This window comes from Lepisosteus platostomus, chromosome 25 (assembly GCF_059453375.1).
Source record: "Lepisosteus platostomus isolate fLepPlt1 chromosome 25, fLepPlt1.hap1, whole genome shotgun sequence".
In the NCBI taxonomy this organism is placed as follows: Eukaryota; Metazoa; Chordata; class Actinopteri; order Semionotiformes; family Lepisosteidae; genus Lepisosteus; species Lepisosteus platostomus.
The window spans coordinates 2,564,007-2,591,373 of NC_142635.1; the positions used below are offsets into that span (position 1 = coordinate 2,564,007).

General features: G+C 48.3%; 1 protein-coding gene and 3 long non-coding RNA genes across 13 annotated transcripts; 2 read left to right on the forward strand and 2 right to left on the reverse strand.

Annotated features, from left to right (window-relative positions):
* Window positions 1–29: 29 nt before the first annotated feature.
* On the reverse strand, window positions 30–12,957 carry LOC148640557 (uncharacterized). 4 transcript variants are annotated; one of them, XR_015929922.1, is made up of 3 exons: window positions 12,157–12,957; window positions 2,160–2,285; window positions 30–1,684 (listed from the first exon to the last, which is right to left on the reverse strand). It is a non-coding gene; the product is annotated as an uncharacterized LOC148640557 (long non-coding RNA). The 4 variants fall into 4 exon arrangements; XR_015929920.1 differs by lacking the exon at window positions 12,157–12,957 and adding an exon at window positions 6,560–6,669 and having other exon boundaries at window positions 1,382–1,684; XR_015929923.1 differs by lacking the exon at window positions 12,157–12,957 and adding an exon at window positions 2,376–2,814 and having other exon boundaries at window positions 1,382–1,684; window positions 2,160–2,275.
* LOC148640558 (uncharacterized) lies at window positions 2,188–6,670 on the forward strand. The gene is made up of 3 exons (XR_015929929.1): window positions 2,188–2,319; window positions 2,393–2,438; window positions 6,580–6,670. It is a non-coding gene; the product is annotated as an uncharacterized LOC148640558 (long non-coding RNA).
* On the forward strand, window positions 8,372–12,590 carry LOC148640559 (uncharacterized). Of its 5 annotated transcripts, none has more exons than XR_015929927.1 (3): window positions 8,372–8,586; window positions 8,925–9,019; window positions 9,385–9,781. It is a non-coding gene; the product is annotated as an uncharacterized LOC148640559 (long non-coding RNA). The 5 variants fall into 5 exon arrangements; XR_015929928.1 differs by lacking the exon at window positions 8,372–8,586 and adding an exon at window positions 8,765–8,783; XR_015929924.1 differs by lacking the exon at window positions 8,372–8,586 and adding an exon at window positions 12,055–12,590 and having other exon boundaries at window positions 8,902–9,019; window positions 9,385–9,524.
* Window positions 12,958–19,465: 6,508 nt separating the features above from the next.
* Window positions 19,466–26,882, reverse strand: LOC148640560 (uncharacterized). Of its 3 annotated transcripts, none has more exons than XR_015929919.1 (3): window positions 26,639–26,882; window positions 20,968–23,693; window positions 19,466–20,721 (listed from the first exon to the last, which is right to left on the reverse strand). XR_015929919.1 is itself a non-coding variant. In XM_088618893.1 (2 exons), exon 2 carries the CDS (start codon window positions 23,543–23,545, stop codon window positions 21,269–21,271), a length of 2,277 nt encoding a protein of 758 aa, XP_088475019.1. In that variant the 5' UTR covers window positions 23,546–23,693; window positions 26,639–26,882; the 3' UTR covers window positions 19,466–21,268. The 3 variants fall into 3 exon arrangements, 1 of the variants encoding a protein (XP_088475019.1); XR_015929918.1 differs by having other exon boundaries at window positions 20,906–23,693; XM_088618893.1 differs by having other exon boundaries at window positions 19,466–23,693.
* Between the last annotated feature and the right edge of the window lie 485 nt (window positions 26,883–27,367).

Genomic DNA, 27,367 nt, shown 5'->3' on the forward strand with positions numbered 1-27,367 from the left:
GTTTTTATCTTATATTTGGTCTTTGATTAAACACCAGGTTGTGAACCTCTTCCATGCTCTTGGGTTTTATTTCCAGTGTCTGTGAAGTAAACTGTGGTCTTCGTGGTGATGAGAGAGCTCTCTGCTAGTCATTATATCAAAGAGTTTCGGGGGAACTTCTGACATGAGCTCTGTGCCTTGTGAGGGGTGAGATTCTCATGGAGAACAGTGGAAAGGTGAAGCCTGATTGTCCACATTTATAATTCAAGTCTAATTCCATCATACTGTCAAACTCAGAGCTGCTCAATACACACAGATGGAGTCACACTGTCTCACTGCAACACCTTTCACAGAGAAGCAGAGTCCTGTGCAACAGGCAGGACTGACAGCCCCTCTGAACACTGTGCAGGATCACAGCAGCTCCAGATCACTGCAGGATTCAGCGCAGCTCCAACTCTCCTCCATCTTCACAAACATCATCAATTCACTTCATCTGAGCTGCAGTTGTGCAGTGGCTCCTGTAGTCCAGCTGTGCTTCTGCTCTGTCTTTATTACAGAAGGGGCTCCTGCTCTCGGCCGGGGGGCGAATCCCAGTTTTAAAGCTTTTATATTTGGCGGCGCTGAAATTTCTGTGTGGTGCTGTGGCTCGTCATGTAGCACACTGGACTGCGGGCAGTGAAAGTCCGGGTTCAAATCCCCAGACTAATGTGCTGTTAATGCAGATCTGGGTTCAAGCCCGCAAGGAAAAGCTTTTGTAAAACCCGAAACACAGTAGATGAGCAGAGATACTACTTTTAGAATTGCAAGAACAGGAGGGATACTTTATTTTTTAGGATTTTTTCGTGTAGCGGAATTTTGCCAGATAAGTATGACCGCGGAGTTACTCCAGATTTGGCAGGAAGTATAGCTCACTCTGCTAAACCCCGACTCTTACACATCTCCACCCCGGAGCCCCGGGTTCGACACCCGCCTCGCTCGACCGATATTTTTCTCTCGGGCTGCACTTGCACTCTTCTGATTGGCTGCTCTTACACCCACCTCTTCCACACGCTGATTGGACACTATTCACACTGAACCCCGCCCTTAAGCCCAGCCACACCCCCTGTCTCAGTCACCATGGTGACGGGACGCGTTCCCTCTGCAGCGCGGAGCGTCATCCTTCACCTACCGGGCTGCGACTGTCCTCGGGCGGCGGGGCTCTAATCGAGGCCGGGGATGAGGCTGCAGTCTAGGCCCAGACCAGCGGCTCCCGACTCCCCGCCCACGACAGCCCGGTGCCCGGAGGCTGTAGCGCTGCGAGCCGCTTGGTGTGGCTGCTCACAGGGGGACCCGATTCACGGTTCTCTACACCCCTGTACCCCACCCTCCCACACCCCAGACCCCAGAATAATCAATTAACCAATTAATACTCACAGCAGTTTATTACAGCAAATAAGGATATAAAGCATAAAACAATGACACTATACAGCAGTGTTATTAAGCAGGTATCCACACATTTCCATCTCGGTCCCCGGTGTCTAATATTTTGCTACCTTTGTCGTCCTTTTCGCGCTCATCAGGGGTTCACGTTATAAATAGGGGCGGGTCTGTGCTCCAGGCCCGTGCAGGCTGGGGTCAGGGGAGGTGGGGGGACTCCGGCGGCTCGCTGGCTGGGAGAGAGGCGGCTGGTACCCCGCTGCTCTCCCGGTACAGGCGCTTTGCTCGGCTGCCGGAAAAAAGAAAAACAAAAAACATTAAATTTCTTACAGGTTTTGACAAAACCAGCAACGTTTTCTACGAGAACTGCATTTTAAGTGTTTTAACTCTCTCGCTTTAACCTTTACAGCAGGACAGAGGCGTTTCAAGAGTAAGGTAAGCGGTTTCTCTCTCTCCTCACACCGGGGGTTTCGGTTTTCACACCGGGTCTCACACGGCTGGGCGCCAGTTTCCTGCGGTCAGTTACCGGTAACTCGAGTTACCAGTTTCCCCAGTTCAAGGTAAACGGAGCGGTCGGCGCGTCTTCATGCAAGCCGGCTCCGGAGAAAGAAAACCCAGCCGGACCTGCAGCTGCACAGTGAGTCGATACCGGTAAGAGAGACGAAGCCCCTGTGAAAGTGGTTTTCAGTCCTAAACGAGTCCTGAAGCTGCGCTTTCCTGACCGGGTCTCTCTCGGCCTCTAGGAAGAAGAGACTCGGACTCGCCTGTGAATCCGCCGCGGAGCTCCGGTCACTCGGTACACGGGTGGGTCTGCGCTCAGGTCTCCACGCCGAGAAGGACCCGACAGCCGCCGTTTAAAGCCCAGAACCGCGCCAGGATCCTGCAGAAGTCTGGAATACAAACGAGAAAAAGCGTTTTGTGCAGGTAAAAACACAACATACAACAAGCAGTTTAAAGAAGATGAAGCACGATTTTAATACCATGTTTCTCTCCGCAGAGTCGAAGCCACAAGTCCTACAGCCCGTCCGGCAGCTCCAACAAAAGTAAGTTTCGCAGTTCATTTACTTTTCAAGCCCATTTAGTAATTTTCCACTCGGACCGAGAAAAGCCGACAGCCGTCGCTCAGAATCCCGCTCCAGCTAAACGGTAAATTTGAGAAACTTTCTTTGTTTGCAAACTCGCTATTTAAAGGCAGAGAAGCGACTCGGGCGTCGGAACCGCTAAACAGCCGCGGATTGAAGTCTAATTGCAGACTGACCGCACCTGCCTTCTCATTCAGACTCGGCCAATAGGGGCGGCGGATCCCGGAGCTGCTCGTCTCTGCTGCTAAACAGCGAGTTTTCAAACAGGGACACGAGAGACCAAAAATCCCCTAACAGGGACAGTTAAGCATAAAATTAAATCGTCCGATGATAAAAGGGAGGTTTTACTCTGAGCTACTCAGCTTGCAGCCCTTCCAGTGCACTCCACTGCAGTAATCTGACTAAACCAGCTACTTAATTACTGCTGATCCTGCTAATTATCAATTCAACAGCACTGGGTGCAGCTACCCTGTAATGCAGTGGACTGGAGAGGCTGCAAGTAGCTCTGATTCCAGTATCAAGGTCCCACCTTCACACTGCAATACCCTGAGACAGGATGGGCTCCCACACTGACACTACACTGCCCACTCATGCTCTTTATTCACCTCAAGGCAACACTGCTCACAGGGAACACAAATAAAGAACAAGCAGGTGTCGATTCCACACTGGAAAAGAAACAAGAAACTGGTTCTGGCTGTGGAGTTGTCTGTGTGTCGGGAGGCCATCAGGCTGCAGAGAAACAGGACACCTTGAGACAGAACAGGAGTCTGAAGAGGCTCTGAGGCTGGAAGCAATCACTTCTACACCTGTGCAACCACACAGCAGCTCTCCTGTGCTTGTGTTGGGGTGAACTCGACTGTCGCAGGGAAAGGACATGTTTTCTGATGATGTGGAGTGAGTCTGAATCCTGCAGTTAGTATGTGAACATGATTCAGATATCAGGAGTCTGCAGTGACAGTGTTAAGGACAATTGTAGCTGTTGTCTCACACATGAAGAAAACTCCAGAGCCAGAATAAATGTTCTTCTCCGTGTGGAATTCTCCCCTACTTGTTCCTCTGCAGCTCCACAGTGACACTCCTCTCCACTCGGAGCACATTCAAACAGGCAGGTTTTTCCTACAGCTGAACAATCTCCTTTCACCAACAGCCTCAGCTGCACTCCCACCCAAAGACACTCAGATCTTTTTCATGGTCCAGTGGAAGAATTCTAACAGCCCAGAACATGAACAAAGCACATTAATTCATGTCACTGGCCCTGTCAGTCAGCCCCTCCTGTCAAGGTGTATTGATACTGTGGGACACTTGAAAATGCATGTTTTCATTGGAAAGGTACAGTGTCCTCCATCAGTACTGCAATGAGTCAATTTTACAGTCAAGCAATTTGGTCTTGTGATCAGAACAGAAATATTCCCTGGTTTTATTCTGTGGTAGTTCTCTGCATACATTTGATCGTATTACAATAAAATATGTTCAACTTTCTATTTTGACGTTACTGGGACACATTCACTTTAAATACATTTCAGAGTGTGGAAGAGGATGTGCTTGTATATCCCTCTGAGACAGTAACTGCATGAGGTCTGAGACCCATTGAGCTCACTGCCCTCTGTAATCATCTGAGATGCTTTGCTGTTGCCACCAAGTTCTTATTTAGTCTTCAGGTGATCATACTTCAATTGTTTTTCCTTCTGTCAATAGGGTTGAAATCTAGGCATTAGACGCAACAAGTTAAGGTGTTTCTACAGTTATTCTCCTGATGACCTCCTTGGTTGCATTATAAACTGACTCAAAGCTACAGCACCTGAATATTTGATGTGTCCTCCGATCTGAGATGTAGATGACATGTATGGTCCCTAACTAACACCACCTCTAATCCTACTGCTGTACATGTGATCAGCATCTGAGCGCAGAGGACATTGAGGTGTTGCTGGAGCTCTCAGCTCTGAGTCCACAGCCTTCAGTACACTAGTGCTGATGGAGACAGACAGGTGAAGGAGTCTCCTCATGATCTCCCCAGGCCAGGCCATGACTCTCACAGGAGGTGCTGTTCTCTGGAGCATCTGCAGCTCCTTTCTTTCTCCACACCTGAACCTGTCATCTCTGTCCTCTGAGCGCATGCTGAAGCCTTGTGGAGGTAATGTCATGGCCTGGGGATGCAGGAATGTCTCGGACTGGCTCACTCATCTTCATTGAGGATGTAGCTAATGATGGCAGCAGCAGAGTGATTTCTGAAGTTTACAGAAACAGGGGCTCTAATGCAGCAGAAAAGGCTTCCATACTTATTGGACAGTGCTGCACCATGCAGCATGACAATGACCCAAAGCATCCAGTCAGGGCAACCAAAGAGCTCATCAGGAGAAAACAGAAACTGGTCAAGTGTGTCTGCAGATCTCAATCCAACTCTGTATCATGCTAAATAAATGACTTCAGGTAAAAGCATCTCAAGAACAGGCGATAACCTCATCTTCATTGATGACACTGAGTACAGTGAGCTCATTTACTGGTTTATGCTCTGAAATGAATCTAACCTGAATGTGTCCCAATACGTCAGCCCATATGACATGGTGAGGATTAATTCACCACTATTCCTGCTGCCTCCTGGTGTTCATCCACACTCACAGAGGTCTGAGATTATGATTTCCAAATTGAGGAGAATCTGATTGACAGGGTGAGTTGGCTTAGACCTCCACACCCTGACATCACACTGACACTCCTTCACTACAGCTGCAGCACTGAAGTGATCTGCACTAATGTGGAAGTCTGACATGTACAATTCATCAAGCATATTCTGTAATTGTCTAGAACTCCATCTTATATACTTGTTTCTGTATCAATACTGATATTCTCAATCATTTAAGATGTAAAACCAGAACACTGAACTTGTTGCTGGACTTGTCAGCTACACCTCACTGTCTTCTGCAGGAACAGCTCAGTCAGGAGGTCAGCAGGAGGAAACAGTGGACAGTCTTGTACTGGCCAGGCCAGTCTCCACATTTAAATCCTCCTGAGCAGCATTTTACAGGCTGAAGAAAATCAAAACCACAAGAATAGACAACTTGAGCTGCTAAGAATATTGAGCTGACCGTGTCCAGACTGCAGACAGATATTGTCTCAAAGGCAGCTTCACCCACATGTTTCCCAGTCTTTACTGTCACTTGATATTACAGCACTGAACTGGCTGTGCTTGAATATGATCAAATGTATGCAATTCCAAAAATAAAATGTATGTTTTATTCGGTTTGTTATTCATAGTCTCCTGTTCATGAATAAACATTGCTTGACTGTAAAGTTGTGGCTCATTGCTGGGGTACTGGGTGCAGATCTAGGACGAGTCTTGCTGTATTTAACAGTACAAGAGTTTGACATGATTTGCTTTGGAACTGAGGGACCTGCGCTCAGGGGCAAACTGAGAACTAGATCTCGTTATGGGAAGCACTTGATTAGTAGTAACACCCTGTTCAGTGGAGTGCTCTGCACTCGGGTTTTAACTGTACAACAGGCTAGAGCCCCTTCAGTGATCTAGTGCTCAGTATCCCGCACTGTCCCGGGACAGATGTGATGGCAGTACTGTACAGCACACCTTGCTCTGCATGACCCCGGCTCATACACATTCCTTAGAGCGCCATGTTATTTTAAAAAAGCCAAGACGAACCCAGAACGAATTAAAACTTAAAAGCAACATACGGGTGAGAGTAGAGTTTAAAAAGCACAACCCAGCTCAGACAAACAGACCGCGTCTCTGTCGGCGCTGCAGCGCGATGTGAACAAACAGCGTCTTGGTCAACTTCCTGACGCCTGTGTAGTGATTGAACGTTGAAATTAATAAGACTTCATATGGTTCCTAAATCTGAATCGAAATTAAAGCGGGTGAGTATTTTTCGTGACGGTAAGGACACGGTCTGGAGGTCTTGAGCCCTTTTTATTCCAAATTCATCCTCCCGACAGCGGGACGAGCCCGTGTTGCGCAAAGCGAGCTGCGCTGTACTGCCGAGTGATTCCCTGAGCCCCTCGGCCAGCGCAGCTCCTCACTCCTGTCTGATGACTGTCGCTGCGCTGCTGCTCAGGGCTGAACTCCGAGCTCTTACCTGCTTGTCTTGTGTTTCAGGTCTCCCCTGGCTGCTGTCCCTGCCCCCCGCACAGGACCCATCGCGCACTGACCAGACTGCTGGCGCTGGACAGGAAATCGTCATCGCGGACGCCGTTACTTGTGATTCTGTAACTCACTCTGTGTTTTTGTTTCATTGTTGCCAGCTGTCTTTGATTTGTATGCTTGCAAAACGTAATAAAGAATTTTGAATTCTGTCATACTTTCTTCTTTTCCTCGTAACATTATTTCTAACAAACATAAAACCAAACAAAACGAGCAGCAAGCACCGCCCACAATGAATATTCATGAGGGGTGTGGTTTATGAAGGGGCGTGTCGTATAATTAAGTAGGGGAGTGTCACATTATTCATGAGAGGGCGTTACCAAATGACATCACATCAACCAATCATAATGCTTGGATTTGAGCCCACCTCCAAGATTTTTGCTCTTACATGATTGGTCATGTTTGACCCACCACACCCATGTCCCACCCATGCCTAATTCTGATTGGATAAAACCTCATTTGCTCTATTCTGATTGGTTGAAAGAAATGTCAATCAAATAACCACACCCCCCCAAAAATGACGCAGTTCTTAAGGGTAGTCTTTTCATGACTGACAAGACATTTAGCCCAATCACAAAAGCCCATCTTCAATCCCTGGCCAGGGTGTGATTTGATTAATACAAATGAACTTTAATGAACTTGATACATAAACATTTCTCTCATTATAGTTAACTAGCATAACTTAGAATATTAATGACTAATTAAAATAATAAACAGATACCCCTTTTCTGTTTGAATTTGATATTTAAAGTTTTTAGTTTTTTATTCAATTTGAAAGACAGCAACCAAGTTTTTTTAAATACATTATAAATACAATACATTTTAAATACATTACCCAAAAAAGACAAATAAGCCAGAAGTAAAATGAATTTAAATTTTATTTGTGTTCAGTGTAAGCGTAAACATACATTTTAGAAACCAAAAAGCATTCGAGAGAAAACATAAAACCAAAACAAACAACAAAAACAGAAATCATTAAAACAGAATTGAAATACAAGTGACTGGTCAACCGATTTAAATAGAAATTTAAATACATTAGGGTGTTAACGCCAACATCTTACTGACAAAACAAGCACTAGAAAAAATAAACACAGTAAACATTAACAATAACGTTATTTTCACTAGAATTGTTTTTTATTTCATATTAACATCTATACAAATAGCTAATTAAAATACTAGTGACTAGTTCGCGATTTTAATAAATGCAAATTTAATGCAAATGAGGGAGTTAAACATCTTACAATAAACAATAGAAAATCACTTTTTCCACACTAAAGCAAAGTGAGCGTTCTAATTCTGTACAAACAATAAAAACCTTAAAAAAGACAAAACAATTCTAGCCAAAAACTGTTTTATAGATCACATTAACAAGAGAAATGCAAATCAGCTTATTAAAAAACAGCGACTGATTTTAATAAATGCAAATGAGGAGTTACCGCCGCCATCTTGCTAATCAAACACAACACAAAATCGCTCGATACTCACTAGCTGAAGGTCAGAAACGTCCAATTTTAAGTCCGCAACGATTCGGTGATGTGTCATAACGAAATCATTAAAAAATAGGCCAAGACTAAAAACGCAATAAAATCGAGAAACGCCATTCACAAACCCCACCTCCCCATTTCGGCAGAACTTCCGGAAGGAGCCATGACGGGGGCGGGGCTTACTTAAATATGAGAATCTCAACCAATCAGAATCCATGACGTCCCGACCCAAAGCCACGCCTTTTGGCAGTAGTGGGTGGGGCTGCACCGCCCTCATGCGCTGGGAGGACGAACTACAAATTAGATTAATTGTAAAACCGCTGCCTATATATTGAATATTAATAAAGGATTTTGGTGGGCAGAGCCGCGAATTATGTCGTCTCGCCTGTTTATTGGTCACTTTGGGCTCCAGGTCCTATAAATTCTGACCCACCTGATTATCCTCCTTTCGCGCGAGAGCTGGGCAAGACAGACGGTGGTAAGTAACTCGTCCAAACGCTTTTCAAGCTTTAATGCTCTGTGCATTTAAACCTGTATTAGGTCATTGTTTTTCAATAATTTTCTACTCTATTACAATGTTTTTCTTCTTTTTTTTCTGTGTTGTGCTTCCAGTTGTCTGCAGAATCCTGTGAATATTCGCTCCTACTATGTGCTCCTCACTACCGCTCTTAAAATGTGCGTCTAACTTCAGACTAACAAACATCACTCTTTTTTTCAGTTTTGTGGTCTAAATCACATGTTCATTCAGTCTGGCGGGACCATGTACGAGTCGAGAGGTAAGTTTCAGTGTTTTCTCTGCATCTCGTTTCTCTCCAGCTCTCTCACTCCGGAGCTCGGCCAGGACTCGCGGCCCCAGTGACAGTGAGGGGAGAGTTTTACTGCCTGCTGCTCTGGTATCGACAACATGTCGGGTAAGAACCGGGGAATGGGGTCAGACAGACGGGGCGCTGCTTTCACAGTCCGGGTCAGCTCTCTTGGGCAACTCACTGGTACCCTGGCTTGACCAAGAGGAGCGGGCTGTCGGGCTGTGGGAGCAGCTGTCTGCAGAGCCGCGGATACAGACCGTGTACCTGGCTCTGCCGTCTGTGGCTGCAGGCTGCCCTCTGGTGGCGGCTAAGAGCAACAGCGTGTGAGCTCGGGCTTCTGAAACAGTGGAGCTCACTCCACTACTTCACTGTTCAGTCCTGTACTACCGTTCTTACTCACTGCAGTGTGAAATGTATTCTGACACAGCTCGACTTTGAGTTTTAATGACTGTACTTGTCTGTCATTCCAGCTTTCAACAAAGGCTTTGACTTCACCTCCAGCCTGGTTCCACTTTCACCTTCATCTCCCTCCCTGCTGCCTCCTGCTGCTCCTCCCTCTACTGAGGACTGAGACTGTGAAGAGTCAGAATCTGGCTCTGGGATTGACAGGGTGAGTTGGTTTAGATCTCTGTACCCTGACATCACACTGACACTCCTTCACTACAGCTGCAGCAGTGTCACAGTCTAGATCTCTTCATACTTTCCTTTACTTCTTCCTCTGCCACTAATGTTCCTGATCTTTTCAAATAAAGGCTGATAATTCACAGTGATCTCTGACCATCACAGGAATCCTGAGTGTCTTCAGCTCCTCCTCTGAGTTCAGATGCTGATGGCATGTCCACTCCCTAACCCCACTACTAACCCCACTCCTCACTCTTCTACATGTTATCAACATCCCAGCTCAGAGGAGGAGCTGAAGACACTCAGGATTCCTGTGATGGACAGAGATCACTGTGAATTATCAGCCTTTATTTGAAAAGATCAGGAACATTAGTGGCAGAGGAAGAAGTAAAGGAAAGTATAAAGAGATCTAGACTGTGACACTATAGACAACAGTTCCAGGTGCAGAGTCACACAGGCTGAAACACTTCCACAGAGTGAACGAGTGTCAGTGGGAGGCTGTGCTGAAGGGGTCTGAAGTGCTGAAGGGGTGGGAGAGCAGGACACACTTCTCTAGTGTCTCTTCTAAAGTTTAGATGACATCTTTCCATCACTGAATCAGAGCTCAGACTACTGCAACATAATAGACTGAGATAGAAAGAGATATAACATGTCAAATAACACTTCAAGCTAAAAATCTAATATAACTCACACACAAGACATGACTATCTAACACAAAGAGGTCATGTGTTGATTATATGTATAATCTCTACCAACCTCAAACCCACCTGTGTCCCTGATCCTGCCTCATACATGTGATCAGGGTCAGAACTCAGAGGGAGCAGAAAACACACTGAGGTGCTGTGACTGAATGCTCAGGTAATAAGACATTACACATTTGCGTTCTCATTTGTAATGTCTAATAAAGGTCTAATATGTTAACAGGAAGTGAGAAATGTGTGATTAGTACAGAAAGAAAGAACTAAAACTCACATCTCCCCCTTCAGCTATCTGTGTATGTAAGATCTCTATTACTGCAGCTTCGCATTAGAGAATCACATAACAAACACTAATTTCACTGACTCTTCTCTGGCTTCTTTCTCTCCAGAGGAATAGTTCCTTGTTTGTTGGCTGCAAAGGACCACTGCACAGCTCCCCACTCCAACATCTACACACTAACTCCTTGTTTTCTTGTTTCTGCTCGTCTCACTGTCCGGGCTCCAGTGTCTTTTTCTTCATCTCCATTTTTCCTTCTTAAATCCCTCCCCCCACTGCCTGTACCTGGCTGAAGATCTGCCTGTATCCCCTCCTGTCAGCTTCTACACGATCTTCCACCTGACGTCAGCCTACAGCCTGAAACCCTGCAGCTGCTCCTCGTTCTGTTTCCTTCTGGATTCTTTGTATCTCCTGTTTACCTCCGTCTCCTTCTCCACACTGTTAATATAACCTCCATCAGCCCCCGACAGTCCAGCCCACAAACACACTGTACTGAGCACACCAGCACCAACATGAGCTCTCATATCGTCTGTTAGAGTTCACTCTGCTCCTGATTTCCCTCGCTATCATGTGAGCCAGTGTCCTTCTCAAACAGTGTTGAGATATGACCTGTATTTATTATCAAGATACAACTGTGTCCACCTGCTTCACTGGGGAGAATTGTCATCGTGATCCATTTTCAACTTCATTCTGTACACAAGAGCTGTAAAACCTTTATCTAAAAAGTTCAATTGAAGATCTTTGATTTCATAACTAATATTGAGTGAAGTTTTTAACCTCTCGGTTGCTCTTGCCTGACGTACAAGCAGATTTCAGCCCACAGGTGGCCTCAGTGCTGTTGAAGTGTTGGTCTACAATCGCTGCAGCTGTGTGACTGACTGGAACTACAGTAAACCCTCAGTTTAACAGTCAATCTGCTAAAGGAGAATTTTCTATGTAAAATAAGAAATACTGGACTTTCCCTGCAATAACATTAGGCAAATGTCTTATTTTGGGTGTTACTTGTTTCCCATACTATAGCTCATTTTATACAGTAAGTTTACAACCTATTAAATAGTTTCTGTATTTACATTTAAAAAAAAAGTTCAGGAGCAATTTTCATTGCCTGTTGACTGCATGTGTTCATTCACAATTTCCAGAAAGCACGCTGTATATCCAGTATATTTTGTTTTCTTAAATCATGGTGTTGCTAGGATGAAAAATCATTTGGAAAATAACACCCCTTCTCCCTACTAGTGCAGTAAATCCAGGGTTTCCTGTAATTCCCTTTAAACACATTAAGATACAGATTTATTGTATAAAGTTTCTGATCCTTTGCCTGTTATTCAACAGATGTCTAGGTTTAGTTTCTCTAAATATGACTTCTAATTTGTTAGTTCACAGTTCTGACTTGACAAGGCTTCTCATTAAATGTTAACAGACTGAATATTATTAATGTTCTTGTTTTCAGACCTGTCTATGCTGTATTATTGTGAAGGCTATTTTATTGATCTGCTCATATGAAACGTTTCTCGTGTCTGAATGTGATCTTCTCCGGCTCTCAGCCCCTCTTGCCCCTCTCTGTCAGCTCCTGTCCTCCTGTCAGGATGTTCACCTTCCCTCCTGCACTGCTGTCACCCTGAGCTCCCAGACACAGGCGCTCTTACCTCCCTCCCTGTCCAGCCAGAGTCTGCTCCTCTTCTCCGTGAGCAGGCACACAGTCTGCCTCTTCCTTTCCTTGCTCATCCCAGCACGGACATTCCCGACTCCTGGAGAAGACAGCACAGGGGAAAGACTGGAAAGGCTGCTGCTGGAAGAGGTGTTGGATCAGTAGGCGACTCTTCTCTCTGAATCAAGACTCTCCAAACCAAAGACCCAGTGCAGTGACAGGGGTCCCTGTCTTCCTTCAGATACCCTTACTGTGAATTAGTCTTGCAAAAGTATTCACACCCTACTGATGATGTCTGTGCGTTGAATTAGAAGTGTATAGAATTGTAATGTGCTTATGTTAAAGAAATGTTCAAATGGAACTTTTTAAATGGTGAAAGGGTGTTAAATGTCAACAAAAACTGCAAAATAAAAAAAAATCTTGATTATAGAAGTACCTGAGTCAATAAATGGTTGAAGGCTCTTGGGATGAGTCTGTACACACCAGGACACTGGAGTTTGTGGCCACTCACACTCTGCCAGTGTAGATCTGGCTTTGTGCTTTGGGTTCGTTGATTATCAGTTTTGGGTCTTTTAGCAGACTGAAGCAACTTCTCTTCTAGGATGTGCCTGTCATTTTTTCCCTGAATCCTGACCTGTTTCCCAGTCCCTGCTGAGCTGCAGCAGAACTGGATCACACTGCTGCCTCCTTCAGGCTTGACAGTAGGGATGGTGTTGACAGTGTGACAGAGTGTTGAGTCTGCACCTGCTGTAACACGCTGCATTGACATCAGGAAGTTCCAGTTCGGTCTCCTCTAACTCCACCCACCTGTAGCACGCATGGTTGCAGAATCTCTTCAATGCTTTGTTCAAACTCCTTGTGGGGTCAGAGATGGGTTCTCCTCTCTGCCACCCAGCTCCGCTCTGTGGAGGGACTGGGATACCGCCGGATCCTCTCCAGGTCACTGCTGGCCTCACAGCGGCGCCCCGGACCAGCCTCCTTCTCGCCTGGCTGCTGGGTTTGGAGAGACAGCGTCTGTGGTTCGATGCACCTTCATCTTCCTAATGATCCTCTTCGCTGGGCTCCCAGGGATACTCGGTGCTTTTGAATTGTATCTTCCTCCTCACCTGAGGGTTTTCTAACATGCATGCAGTGATTAAATAAAGGCTCCCGTGCGGTTTGAGATCTACAGCTTTTTCACTGAGGTGTTTCACAACCTCTGGTCTGCGGGGCTGAATCGTTGCTTGAAATTCACTGCCTGTCTCGGGGACTTTATAAAGACCCCGAAACGTTGAGGCTGAAATTGTGAAGCACTACTCTTGGACACAGACAGAGGTCACCCAGTGCACTGTGTGAAAGTGTTTTAATCACTGCAGGCAGAAAGTTCAACTGCAGCGCATGTGTCCTTTCAGAAAACAGGAGAACAGAATCACTGTACTGATTCACTTCACAAAATTAGTTTTCATATAGGCAGAGCTAGGAACACGTCTCTCTCATGCAGCACAAACCTCTTTATAACTGCCCACGATATCAGACAGGAGTGGCGATCATGGATTTATATACTGAGAAATCAGCCTCTGTGTTGATATTTTTCATATCGTACACGAAAGACTAATGAAGTAAGAAAAACTCATCCGTTAAACTCGTATTCTCTCTCAGTACGGGCGACGCCAGTGTCCAAACTATCCCAGAATACTGACCTGTTTATACAGGTAAGAGGTCGATGGACCTTATGGATTTTGGTTCCACTCCGGCGTTGATGTTGACGAGTTCAGAAATGGCGAACAATCCCGGTATCATTGAATCACCTTCAGATACAACACTGAAATAAACACGATTGCAAACAAATCTCAAATGGGTTTATAAAGCAAAGCAAATGTTCAAAGAGCTGAAAGAAATTCTAGGAAAGTGTTTGGAAAGGATTTCATCCAGTGCGGTAAAACCGAGTATCAAACACGGGACAAATGTGGAGAACTCGCTCTGACCTTTATACAACACCAGCGATCAGAGCCACAGAGCCAGACATCTAATTCTGCTTCGTGAACAGATCAGCCTGTCCGACATCTGGACTGTCCTGATTAGAACCCGATTGTAGTGGATTTCCTAAAAGAAGAGTTTCCTGTTCTAACTATTGGTGTGCTATTATTTCAATTCTTTGTTCAATACTGTGAAACATCAGTACTGTATATCCATGGCCTGTACTCCTCAGCATATCGGCACACTGTAGCCACAAGCTGAAACTGCAGTTTTAAATATATTCAAAGAAATTAAAGAAACCAAGAATATATTTGATGGTTTAAATACATTCTCTGCTGCAGTGCTGCTCACATCTCACACAGATGGCATTGTCTAAGGAACAGACTCTGAGCTCTTTAATGAAATCAGTCAGATTCTCTCGGACGTCTCCTGATCGTGGCCACATGAGGACAGAAGGAGCTTCTCTGTAAGAGACACTGAGTGTCACCAGCTGAAACACTGGAGGGCAGCTTCTACTGCACAGACTGAGACCCCCAGCAGCCTCATGTACCAGCGTTACTAAAGTGCCTTTTAACAGCCTCATAGCTGGGGAAATAGAGAGATGAGTGGTTTGGACAAGTTCAGTTTTTAATTGTCCTCTGCCTCTGGACACAGGCAGCAGAATCAGGACTAAACAGAAATCTTGGATTAAAAGAAATTACTGTTCACAGCAGCTCACCAGAGAAGTCAATCATTCAGCCCCATTAACAGAAACATCTCGCAGCCGAATCTTACTTGACAGCACTGAGATACAGTGTTTAAAATACAACAATACCAACTCTATTCAGAGAATTTAAATTATTTCAACATTAAACATATTCAGAAAAAATAATTAGACCACTAAACCCATCGTTCTTGTTTTGTAATTAAGAAGCAAAGCCCAGCTGCTTTTTTGAGCTCAGAGTTGTGATCAATGCAATGAAATGTTCCTGTTAAAGCCCCTCATAGACCCAGGTTTATAATAAGTTGCTTCTTTCTTGTAATTATGTTGCTTGTTATGACATCTGAGTCATTAAAGCAATGCACTGAGAGGGGGAAATTGTATTTGCTCTGTGGATTTGAAATCACGAGTGGGTTTGAAAACAAGAGTGTGCCTGTGGACACAGTTTGTCCTGGAAAATAAAATACAGACATCACCAGTGTGCAGGTCCTACTGCGTGACAATAAACACAGCTGGGGATCATACCTGCTGTGGCCCTACACTTCCTGAACACCTACATCTCAAACACAGGAGACCTTACAGCACTGTCAGGGCCCAGAACACTGAGCTGCTCACTGACAGAGACTCCAGTGGGACTGAAGGCAAGAGGAGACTTTCTCATCACTAAACTAGAACACAGAGCTGCAGAGTGCTTCACACTCCACCTCTCACCTGACACAATCATTTGTTCAGGGATGAAAAGTATCGAATAACTGAAAACGTTTGACATTTCACTGTATTATTATTTATTTCTTAGAGAATGTTGTTACCAAAGAACAACATACAACTCCACAGTGTTAGTAAATTCAGTGACTAAATAAAACAGAACTCGCAACACTGCCACCAAAACACAACAAATCACAAACTTACAACACATCAGCAGAAATAAATCACCTCCCAGCTCCTGGCGCTGCCTGAAGACCTGATGGCTGAGCGAGACGCCTCTTGTCCACCTTCCTGAGCGGAGACTGGAGGTCACATGACGCAGCTCCTGCAGGGGAGAGCGACCGTTATTTCTAGGATTTCATGATTACTTTTCAGAATGTTTGAACACTTGTTTTTCATCCGGAGGCTGTGATACAATGTGTAAATAAAGCTGATATGAATTCCGATTTTTGTCTTAATTTATGGACGTTATATTTGACTGTGTTTTTCTTGGAATGTTTTACAGTGTGTGTACAGGCTTTCTATAGGCCCTGATCACCTTCATCACCGACACCTGCTCTCATCGAGGAACTACACCTGCACAGTAAAAACTAATCACCTCCGTCACAGATACTGTACCTGAACTCATCAATGAGTTACACCTGCACAGTCGTCACTGATCACCTCCATCACAGATACTGTACCTGAACTCATCAATGAGTTACACCTGCACAGTCGTCACTGATCACCTCCATCACAGATACTGTACCTGAACTCACCAATGAGCTACATCCGCACAGTCATCACTGATCACCTCCATCACAGATACCGTACAGTACCTGCTCTCACCAATGAGCTACACCTGCACACCACTTATCACCTCCGTCTGAGAATGGATATTTATGGAGCAAATCATGCTGGTACAGAGACAAATCCTCAGAATGAAATTAACATCACTGCCCGTCTCAAGTGTGTATATATCTCAGTGCGCCTGACAATTCGATGTAAGTTTTTCATTTAAGAACTGCATTTATGATCAAATGTACCAGATGAGGTTACGTAACTACTAACGAGATACTCCTTTGCAATCAGTCATGGAACAAACAAGTACAGCCGCTGCGAGTTTGAGTTTGAACATGCATTGTTTTATAGCGGCTTTTCTGTCCAGCGATCAATGATACAGATTCAAACGGGGATTCTTCAGTTGAATAAGCGAACACATTGCTCAACTGTAGCCTATTTCCGTATAGGCAGCCTTCGTATCTGGACAAGTCCTGTGCACTTTCAGCGGCTGCTTTATTAGACATCACCTCAGTGTTTTTCGTATTTGTGGATCACCTCCGTTTGAGGTCGTGAGTTACGGGTATGTTGAATACTAGCCGACTCAGGCATGTACTGCGGAGTTACAGAGGAGTCGGCGAACTGCTTCAAAAAGCACCAGCTCGTATCCAATCGCATTGCAGTTTTTATTTTGTTTTCCCTATAGAAGTAGCATTCATATAAGGTGCTGATACATCACCTATATATATATGCAGCTCCAAAAAGGACTTCTGTGACAGATCTTTTCAGGTCAGTTCAGCTGAGCAGGTTCTCCTCTGACCTTGTGAGCCTTTGGAATTTTAAAACTTTTTTTGGGGTTGTCGCTTACCTTTCATGACTGCGCAGCAATCCAGTAGCAGCCCGCACCCTCACCGTGGCACGAACTGTCCCCCACAGGCTTCCTTTCCACCGGACGAGCCCCCTGTCCTGTCTCCCAGGACGTTCGGCACGCGGCTGTCTTTTCAATTATCCCTGGCCCACAGCCGCAGGGCAGAGGAAGGAGGACTGTGTCCTGAAGAGCCTGTTCAGCTGACAGCCAGATGCGACAGAACCCATTTCCGACTGACTTCATTTAAAAAAGTATTTCCTTCCTTCACCACCCAGGGTATCTGGATATTAGCCCATACTGACGACTCTACAGGTGTTTGCAGTAACACAGCCACTGATAAAGACAGACATTCAATGTCAATATTAACCAATGACTCTTTGAGTAATAAGCACCCATACTTTGAAGGAGCCTCTGCTGTGTTGCACACTCCTGGCTGGCCTGATTTCTTTCTCTGGAGTGGAGGTGTAACTCATGTGTCCTACAGGTGGTTTAGCACCATGAAAGGGAACAGGGTCTGATCTGATTAGGGTCTTGGTTATCTGCCCCAGGGTGACCTCACTGGCTAACGTCCTGACCTCGTCTACACCTGATACGGTAAGAAACTGCTCCTGACCACAACTGTACGTTTCTGCAGGACAAAACTTGCTCATCTTCAGGGATTAAAGCCCACTGCTGCTCTTGGGAAAGCAAGGGGGAGACGAGCACTCTCTGTTGACTTTGCCTGTCCTCTTTTCTGCATTGCAATGACGACACCTCCAGCTTGACTGACCAGGGTCGTGTGGGTTACTGAGAAAAGCGTCCTGATACACTTCATTATTAATAAAGGCGGAGTGATTGGGAAGCAACTTGAGCTCAATATTACAATAGGTTTCCAAGCAATAAATGCATAAGTTCATTATGATCATCTCCATCATTAAAGAACTGTAATGATACACAGTTACACTATTGCGATATCACCACTACAACAGCACTGTAAAAATACAAACGACACTATTACAATACTGCAGTGCGCTGTACAGCACCTCGCTAATACAGCTCCAACTGCAGCAGAGAGCAGGACAAAACTGGTGTCACAGCGCTTCACATACCTGCTCTCGGGAAACGCTGGTGCAGCCGTGGCTTAATTATCAGATGAGGAAAGAGTTTTGCGATCGCTTTTTGGAAATGATGTACCCAAAGCTGGATTCACGCAAGTCAGAAATGGCCTACAGCCAAACGGAGTCAACACTACTGACGTCATGTTTCTGTCCCACCATGCACCTCACCTAACTCGTGTAAAAACAATCTTTAAGCGCAGAAAGAGTCTCTCCAGCCGCAGACAAGTCCGTCTCGCTTTTGTTTTGGTCTGTGGCGCACAAGCGAGCTGCCAACATACTGACCGATTCGCCTCAACTTGAGGTTTCGATTTTCTGAAAGAGAAGACTTTCTCGGCAGTGACGGCCGACGTGGCACAGCAGCGCCCTCTAGCGGACCTCGCGCCGAGTGGCGTCCGCATGATGCAGGATAATACGGACACCTGGTGAACGGACAGCTTACCTAGCTCATTATTGATGGCCGTTTATATTTTTCAGCACGATACAGGACAAATGTTTTTTGGCTGAGGTATGAGGCAGTATACACACACACCTGGAGTCCAGACTCTTACTGGACACACTGTATACACACACACACCCCTGGAGTCCAGACTCTTACTGGACACACTGTATACACACACACACCTGGAGACAGACACAGAGGAAAGATGTTCTCCTGCGCCTCGGGCGCTCTGCAATGGCTGTCCGGGAAAGCTCATCAAAAGCTCTTTGTCTAAATAGTTAACAACTCAACCTCCTGAGCAAAGGATAAAGACATTTAGAGCTTGTATCCCAGACACACAAGTATAATGCACCAGCCCTATTCTTCATTAATTACAATTTGGGGAATGTCAACGAAGGATGGCACAGCGACGCAGGGCCCTGGGTTCAATTCAAGACCTGGGGTGCTGTCTGCATGGAGTCTGCATGTTCTCCTGGGCTTCCTCTGGGCGCTACACTTTCCTCCCACTGTCCAAAGACATGTTGGCCAGTTAAATGCCTTCTGGGAAACGTGGCCCCAGTGCGAGTGTGTGTCTGTGTGTCTGTGTGCTGTGTAACAGACTGGCGTCCAGTCCAGGGTGTACCCTGCCTCGTGCCCGGAGCTTGCTGGGATTTTCTCCGGCTCCCCAGCGGTCCTGTGCTGGATAAAGCAGTTAAAAAAAACGGACAGATGGTTAATATATCACGTTTCCAGCCATTTGCAAACTCTTCTGGTTCATGAGGCCATCAGCAATCAAACCAAACAGGCAATTCTCCGAATTTTAATTCCAATATCACTATCAACAGATTATTAGGTTAGGAGTAATATTATACACGTTAGTGTTCCCACACTACAGCTTACAAACCTAAATCCAAAATCCAAAATCCAATAAAAACAACACCATTATTTGTCATTCTTATTATAACTAGGGCTTCTGGTTTTTTTAGGCGTTGTGCATGTTTAGGAGTATACCACCTATAGTACTTAGTGTGGAAGACACTGTAGTGTGTGGTGGATTAGATCAATATTCACCCTCCTCGCTCTGTCAGGACAGATTTTAAGAGCTGGAGTGTGATGTCCATCAATACGGTCTCGCCCCTACGTTCTTTAAATGCCAGTTGATTAGGTTTGATCGTAAAAAACAGAGACGACTCAAGAACTACGAACCACAGCTGGCTTGTCCTAAGCTCGGGTCTTGACGTGACCACCCCGTCTGGGATCTGCCTCTCGCTTCGGTCTGCGACTCACCTGAGACTCTGGTGCGTCTCTGCTCTTCACTGTGGTGTGCGAGCCGCCTGCCGACAAAAACTCTTTCACTGCTTGTGGTTTCCACGTCGAAATGCAAACTTGTTCTCAAGGTTGTAAAAAACTACAAATAAAATGCATAATAAACCTACAAGGTTCTAAAATAAACCTGAAATGCAAGCAATGTTGCAGATTTTCTTCTAATTGGGAGAATGACATAATCTCCTAATTCAAACCAGAAGCCTTAATTATAACCGTAACACTATTGTGGTTATTGATTCTTATGTAACGAGTAAGAGAGAAGATTAATGTTGCACAGCGAGTTCTTCTGGACAAAAACTACAACTCCCAGAGTTCAGAGGTCAGCTTGCATTGTTTTCCTCAGGGGTACCTCAGGGTACAATGCAGCATGGGTAATGGTGTTCTTCACGTCTCTGCATCTGTTCTTACATACAGAGTTGTTGCTATATCTCATCCCGGTAAACATAACCTCTGACGTGCTCTGGAGTGACCAATGAATCAGTGATTTAGTCCCTTACTGCTCTGTCCAGGCTTTCAGCATTGACCTTTCTCACTCTCACTGTGTCCAGTCAGTGTTAATACTGTAGTGTTCAGACTATATTGTCCTGTCAGTCTAAATAAACCCTATCTCTCTCAGTGCAGAATTAATGTACTATAGTATATATGTACTGTTGTGTCTATCAATATTAACCTTTACCTCTCTCTCAGTGCAGTGTCCATGTACTGGAGTGTCCAGTCAGTATGTCTGTATGAACCTCTCTCTCTCAGTGCAGTGTTCATGTTCTGGAGTGTCCAGTCAGTGTGTCTGTATGAACCCCTCTCTCTCTCAGTGCAGTGTTAATGTACTGGAGTGTCCAGTCAGTGTGTGTGTATGAACCCCTCTCTCTCTCAGTGCAGTGTTAATGTACTGCAGTGTCCAGTCAGTGTGTCTGTATGAACCCCTCTCTCTCTCAGTGCAGTGTTCATGTACTGGAGTGTCCAGTCAGTGTGTCTGTATTAACCCCTCTCTCTCTCAGTGCAGTGTTCATGTACTGGAGTGTCCAGTCAGTGTGTCTGTATGAACCCCTCTCTCTCTCAGTGCAGTGTTCATGTACTGGAGTGTCCAGTCAGGGTGTCTGTATGAACCCCTCTCTCTCTCAGTGCAGTGTTCATGTACTGGAGTGTCCAGTCAGGGTGTCTGTATGAACCCCTCTCTCTCTCAGTGCAGTGTTCATGTACTGGAGTGTCCAGTCAGTGTGTCTGTATGAACCCCTCTCTCTCTCTCAGTGCAGTGTCCATGTCCTGGAGTGTCCAGTGTGTCCTTCAGTCTCGGTGCACTCTCTGGTGCTGCAGCAGGTTGGAGGGGTGTGCGAAGCCCTTGTGACACACGCCGCACTGGTAGGGGCTCTGGCCGGTGTGCACCTTCTCGTGCACGGCGAGGTAGGCCTCGTCCTTGAAGCGCTTGTGGCAGAAGCCGCACTGGTAGGGCCGCTCCTGGCTGTGCACGCGGGCGTGCTGCAGCAGCAGCGAGGGCCGGGCGAAGGCCTTGCCGCACGTCTGGCAGCGGTAGGGCCGCTCGCCGGTGTGGGCGCGCTGGTGGATCACCAGGTAGGAGCTCTGCTTGAAGGCCTTGCCGCAGGTGGGGCAGGCGAAGGGCCGGGCGCCGGTGTGCACGCGCTCGTGGCTGGCCAGGGCGTTGGACTGCTTGAAGGCCTTGCCGCACAGCGGGCACACGAAGGGGCGATGGTTGGTGTGCACGCGCTCGTGCACCTTGAGGCTGTGGCCGTAGGTGAACCTCTTCCCGCAGGCCGGGCAGACGTGGGGCTTGTCGTCGCAGTGCTGGCGCCGGTGGGCCAGCAGCGTGCCGGTGGTGGGGAAGTCCTTGCCGCAGTCCTGGCACTTGTGGGGCCGCTCGGTGACGTGCACCAGGGCGTGGCGCTGCAGCTCGTAGGGGGTCTTGAAGCGCTTGCCGCAGGGCGGGCAGAGGTGGGGCCGCGCGCCGCTGTGGATGCGCCGGTGCTCCTGCAGGTTGGAGGAGCGCTTGAAGGCCTTGTGGCAGGTCTCGCAGCGGAAGGGCCGCGACTCCGTGTGCACCATGCGGTGGCTCTTGTAGTCGGAGTGGCGCTTGAAGGTGGCGCCGCAGGCGTCGCACTGGTAGGGCCGCTCGGCGGTGTGCACCACCTCGTGGCTGAAGAGCTCCCACGCGCGCTTGAAGGCCTTCCCGCAGGCCCCGCACTGGAACAGCTTGGGCGCGGGGGGGCCGGGGGGGCCGGGGGGGGGCGAGTCGCTCTCGTCGTCGTCCTCGTCGTCGTCCCCGTCCACGATCACCTCCCGGATCTCCACCGCCCCCAGCTCGTCCTCCGTGTCCTCCTCCTCCTCCTCTCCCCCCTCCCTTCCCTGGCCTCGTCCGCCGAGCCCGCCTCCGCCCCCCTCGTCGTCGTCGTCGTCGTCGTCGTCGCCCAGGCAGGGCACGAGCTTGGCGGTGGCGTAGCCCCCGGACTCATCGATCAGCTGCACGAACTTCACTCCCCCTGCCCCCGTCTCCCCCCTCCAGTCCCCCTGCGCCCCTCCCTCGTCCTCCCTCCTGGAGGAAGGCGCCGTCGCCGCGGAGACCCGGCCAGGGGCGGGGAAGCCGGACCCCTCCCCCGCTCGCTCCGGACCAGCGGGGTCGCTCCTCTTCCTCCGCGAGGAGGGCGGCTGTGGCGGGTCCGGGGGGGCAGGCTGGCGGAGCGGGGGTCCGGGGTGGAGCCGCCGCCGCCGCCGCAGGGCTGGCTCGGCCGGCTGGCGCCGCGACCGGGGGCTCGGCTCTGGCGAGCCCGGTCGGCGCTCCGCCGCCTGAAGCCCGCGCGGCCGCCTCTCTGGGTCACCCTGCTGCCCCGGCGGTTGCGGCGGCGTGCTCGGGGGGCCGCCGGGGGGGGGCGCCGTTTCTCTCGGCGCCGAGCGGTCTTCCTCTCCTTCCCTCATCGGGAGCGGCACTGGGGCGCGGAGATCCACAGCCCTGGACTCGGAGTCTCCCCTGACGACCGGGGCGGGATGTGGGAGTCCTTGCTTGCCGTGACGGGAGGCGCCCCGGATCAGGGACGGGAATGTGGCCCCGGCCGCCGGTCTCCCTTCTCCCCCCTCCCCCGGCGACCCCCTCCGCTCCTCCCTCTCGCACTTGCTCTCCAGCTCAAACCCCCTCCCCTTCGCCCCCGGGCCCGCCCCCCGGCTCTCCCCCTCGTCTCCCTTGCTCCCTCGGGGTGCTGGCCCTCGCTCCCGCCGGACCCAGGCCTGGCCGACAACCGGCACGGAGAGGGCGGCCATCTCTTCGCCTTCCTGCTCCGCAGGGGGGGGCACGCAGAGAGACGCGGGGCGCCCGCTAATTTTAGGGTGCCCTCGGGCGGCGGAAACCGTGGCTTTCCCCATCTCCCGGCTCTTCCGGACGATCCCGGGGCTCCTCTCTGAAGCCCCCAGCTTCCAGGGGGCGGATTTTGAGGGGGGGCAGCTTGACTCCTTCCCTCCCTCCCCTTGCGGGGACACCCGAGCGCCCCTCGAGCCGGAATGGCGGAGAGGGCATCCTGGGAGCCCTCCCTCGCCCTCGCCTCCAGGCGCCTCTTCCATCGGCCCCTCCGGGGGCGCAGCAGAGCGAGGGAGCGAGGGCCGGCCGCGCGCTGCCCTCCCCCTCCCGCCCCAGCCCGCCTCGATCCGGCTCCTCTCGTCCCGCCCGCTCCTCCTCCTCCTCCTCCTCCTCGGCCGCGGTGCGGCGCCGCTGCAGAGAACCCGCAAAAAAAGGAGAAGAAGAACCGTTTACCCAGAGCCGCTCTGCCGCCGCCCCGCCCCTGCCCTGCCCCCCGTCTCCCCCCTCGCAGGCTTCGGGGGGCACACCGGTCCTACTGCGCCGGCAGCCCACACCTGGCTCAAGAGCACAGAGAGCAACAGCGCCACATTGGCACATTGGGGAATAAACAGAGAGTAAACCCTCAGTTTAATTATAATAATAATAGTTTACACTTATAAAGCGCTTTTCTGGACACTCCACTCAAAGCGCTTTACAGGTAATGGGGATCCCCTCCACCACCACCAGTGTGCAGCCCCACCTGGATGATGCGACGGCAGCCATAGTGCACCAGAACGCTCCCCACACACCAGCTCTCAGTGGGGAGGAGAGCAGAGTAATGTAGCCAGTTCACAGAGGGGGATTATTAGGAGGCCATGATTTGTAAGGGCCAATGGGAAATTTAGCCAGGATACCGGGGTTACACCCCTACTCTTTTTGAGAAACACCCTGGGATTTTTAATGACCACAGAGAGTCAGGACCTCGGTTTTACGTCTCATCCGAAGGACGGCGCCTGTTTACAGTATAGTGTCCCTGTCACTATACTGGGGCATTAGGACCCACATGGACCGCAGGGTGAGCGCCCCCTGCTGGCCCCACTAACACCTCTTCCAGCAGCAGCCTTAGTTTTTCCCAGGAGTCTCCCCTCCAGGTACTGACCAGGCTCACACCTGCTGAGCTCCAGTGGGGCTGCCAGTGGTGAGTTTCAGGGTGATATGGCTGCTGACCATAATGAATGAACTAATTAACTAATGAACTAACGGGAGGGTATAGATAGTATATAGATGTATCTCACACAATTATATGAGATACATCTACAGTATATACTGTAGATATGCTTTCTTGATCTTCTTTTTTTATTCTACACAATGAAATCTGTTCCTGTGACTATCTGATCATGTGCAAACAAGATCTTTCCTTCGTGGGTGGTTTATCTGCTGTAAACTACTTGGTAAAAAGCATACAAAACACAAACACCCATCTTAAGCAAATGACCTTCCCCTACAGAGCACTTACTCAAATCCTCTATATAACTACGCCTACGTTACCACTCACACGGATGTGGGTCTTTTTTTCCGCTTCTCAGACTGCTTGTGTGACTTGTACGCTAACTTGTTCTGTGTTTATGTTGTGGTGATTCCTTAGTGTCTCTGTATCGGAGCACACGTGCGCTAATAAGCAACTTCCCCGCGCTTGTGCCCGTGAGAAACAGACTGGACTGAATAAAGTGAACCGAAATCCGAAGGCCGTTGAAAGGAGGGCGTGCCGCGTGAATGCGCATCAGTGCCACCTGGTGGTCGGACTCGGGGACTGCGCCGGGGAATAAAGGCTCAATGAGCACCTGCTTGAACCAGCTGTTTCAGCCAGAAGAGACTGTGGGCCAGCACTCTGTGGGTCTTAAAGGGATGCTGGTGTCAAATCAAGAGTTTTACTTGCAAGGTGGAAAATGTTAGTGTCCCAACATTTATGCCTAATAATCATTATTTCTTAAATCATTCTACATAGTGTAGCACTCAATAAAACTCTGACACACTGAGTTACACAGCGCAGAGCTCAGTACAGCTCTGACACACTGAGTCACACAGCGCAGGGCTCAGTACAGCTCTGACACACTGAGTCACACAGCGCAGGGCTCAGTACAGCTCTGACACACTGAGTTACACAGCGCAGAGCTCAGTACAGCTCTGACACACTGAGTCACACAGCACAGAGCTCAGTGCAGCTCTGACACACTGAGTTACACAGCACAGAGCTCAGTACAGCTCTGACACACTGAGTTACACAGCGCAGTGCTCAGTACAGCTCTGACACACTGAGTTACACAGCGCAGAGCTCAGTACAGCTCTGACACACTGAGTCACACAGCACAGAGCTCAGTGCAGCTCTGACACACTGAGTTACACAGTGCAGAGCTCAGTGCAGCTCTGACACACTGAGTTACACAGCGCAGGGCTCAGTACAGCTCTGACACACTGAGTCACACAGCGCAGAGCTCAGTACAGCTCTGACACACTGAGTTACACAGCGCAGGGCTCAGTACAGCTCTGACACACTGAGTTACACAGCGCAGGGCTCAGTACAGCTCTGACACACTGAGTCACACAGCACAGAGCTCAGTACAGCTCTGACACACTGAGTTACACAGTGCAGGGCTCAGTACAGCTCTGACACACTGAGTCACACAGCACAGAGCTCAGTACAGCTCTGACACACTGAGTTACACAGCGCAGTGCTCAGTACAGCTCTGACACACTGAGTTACACAGCCCAGAGCTCAGTACAGCTCTGACACACTGAGTTACAAAGTGCTTTGCCCAATATTATTACAGACAGACCCAGCAAATAAGATGCAAGATTTAAAGACAAAATAGATTACCTGTCTGTAAACCCGATTGAGTTAAATACGTGTTGAATAAAATATAAACCGTTTGAGGTCCAAGCAATCATATAATCAATGATCCAGAACAAGAGACTAACTGTCCATAACAGGGGCAGTTCGATATCGTCATCAGGGGCGGTGACACCGCGACTCCGACAGGACCGCGATCTGTCATGTTGAAGCAACATCACCGGAGTCAGCTGTCGTGTCCGAGAGAGAAAGTTGTTGACGAGTTGCTTTTTTCTTTACCGGTTATTCGGGAGACAATCTCGCGGGGGAGAATACATGCGTTAAGTGTGACTTAAAACTTTACTACCATTATAACGGTGTTAACTGACAGCCAAGAGGTACTTAATAGCATCACCGCTAACTCCCGGTCACTTGAGCAGTCAGTGTTACTAATGCATGCATATCTCGATAATAATAATAATAATAATAATAATAATAATAATAATAATAATAATAATAATAATAATAATAACGGAGGTAGTAGATTTACCGTTAGATCTATGATACAGCCCTCCTCCGTTTTCGCTCTCTGCTTTTCTGGGGGCGATTTCTGCCAATGCAGCACTCCTCCAGCTGCCTCTGTCCTCCGCTGCCTCTGCTAATTTTCTTCTTCGCTCTGTCTTTCCGCCTCAGTCCGTTTTCTTTCCCTGCTGCCCGTCTCAACCTGTCTCTCCCCGCTGCAGACACACTCGGCGCAGACAATGAGACTTCCGCTTCCGGCCCTGGTGTCACCGCGCTGGCGATCCGGGTCGGTGTCCCCGGGTTACCGGTCCCGCGGCAGCTGACAGCGCCAAGTTGCGCTGATGCTGTGGAGAGTGGAGGAGTAGTGGAGTTCAGTTTAATACACCAATATATTATACAGCAGGGCAGCCCAATGTCAGCAGTTTTATAGAGAGGACTGCCAGTTCATATTTTAGCACCAGTCTGAAATAAGTGTGGACAGACTGGGAATTCACCAGTCCGAGATCAGTGTGTACAGACTGGGACATGTGTGAGTCTGAGATCAGTGTGTACAGACTGGGACACCTGTGAGTGAGAGATCAGTGTGTACAGACTGGACTTGTGAGTCTGGGATCAGTGTGTACAGACTGGTCTTGTGAGTCTGGGATCAGTGTGTACAGACTGGGACACGTGAGTCTGAGATCAGTGTGTACAGACTGGGACACGTGAGTCTGAGATCAGTGTGTACAGACTGGGACACTTGTGAGTCTGAGATCAG

Excerpts from the sequence above, each read along its gene's own strand:
- LOC148640560 (XM_088618893.1), bottom strand. The coding sequence starts at position 23,545 with ATGGAAGAGGCGCCTGGAGGCGAGGGCGAGGGAGGGCTCCCAGGATGC.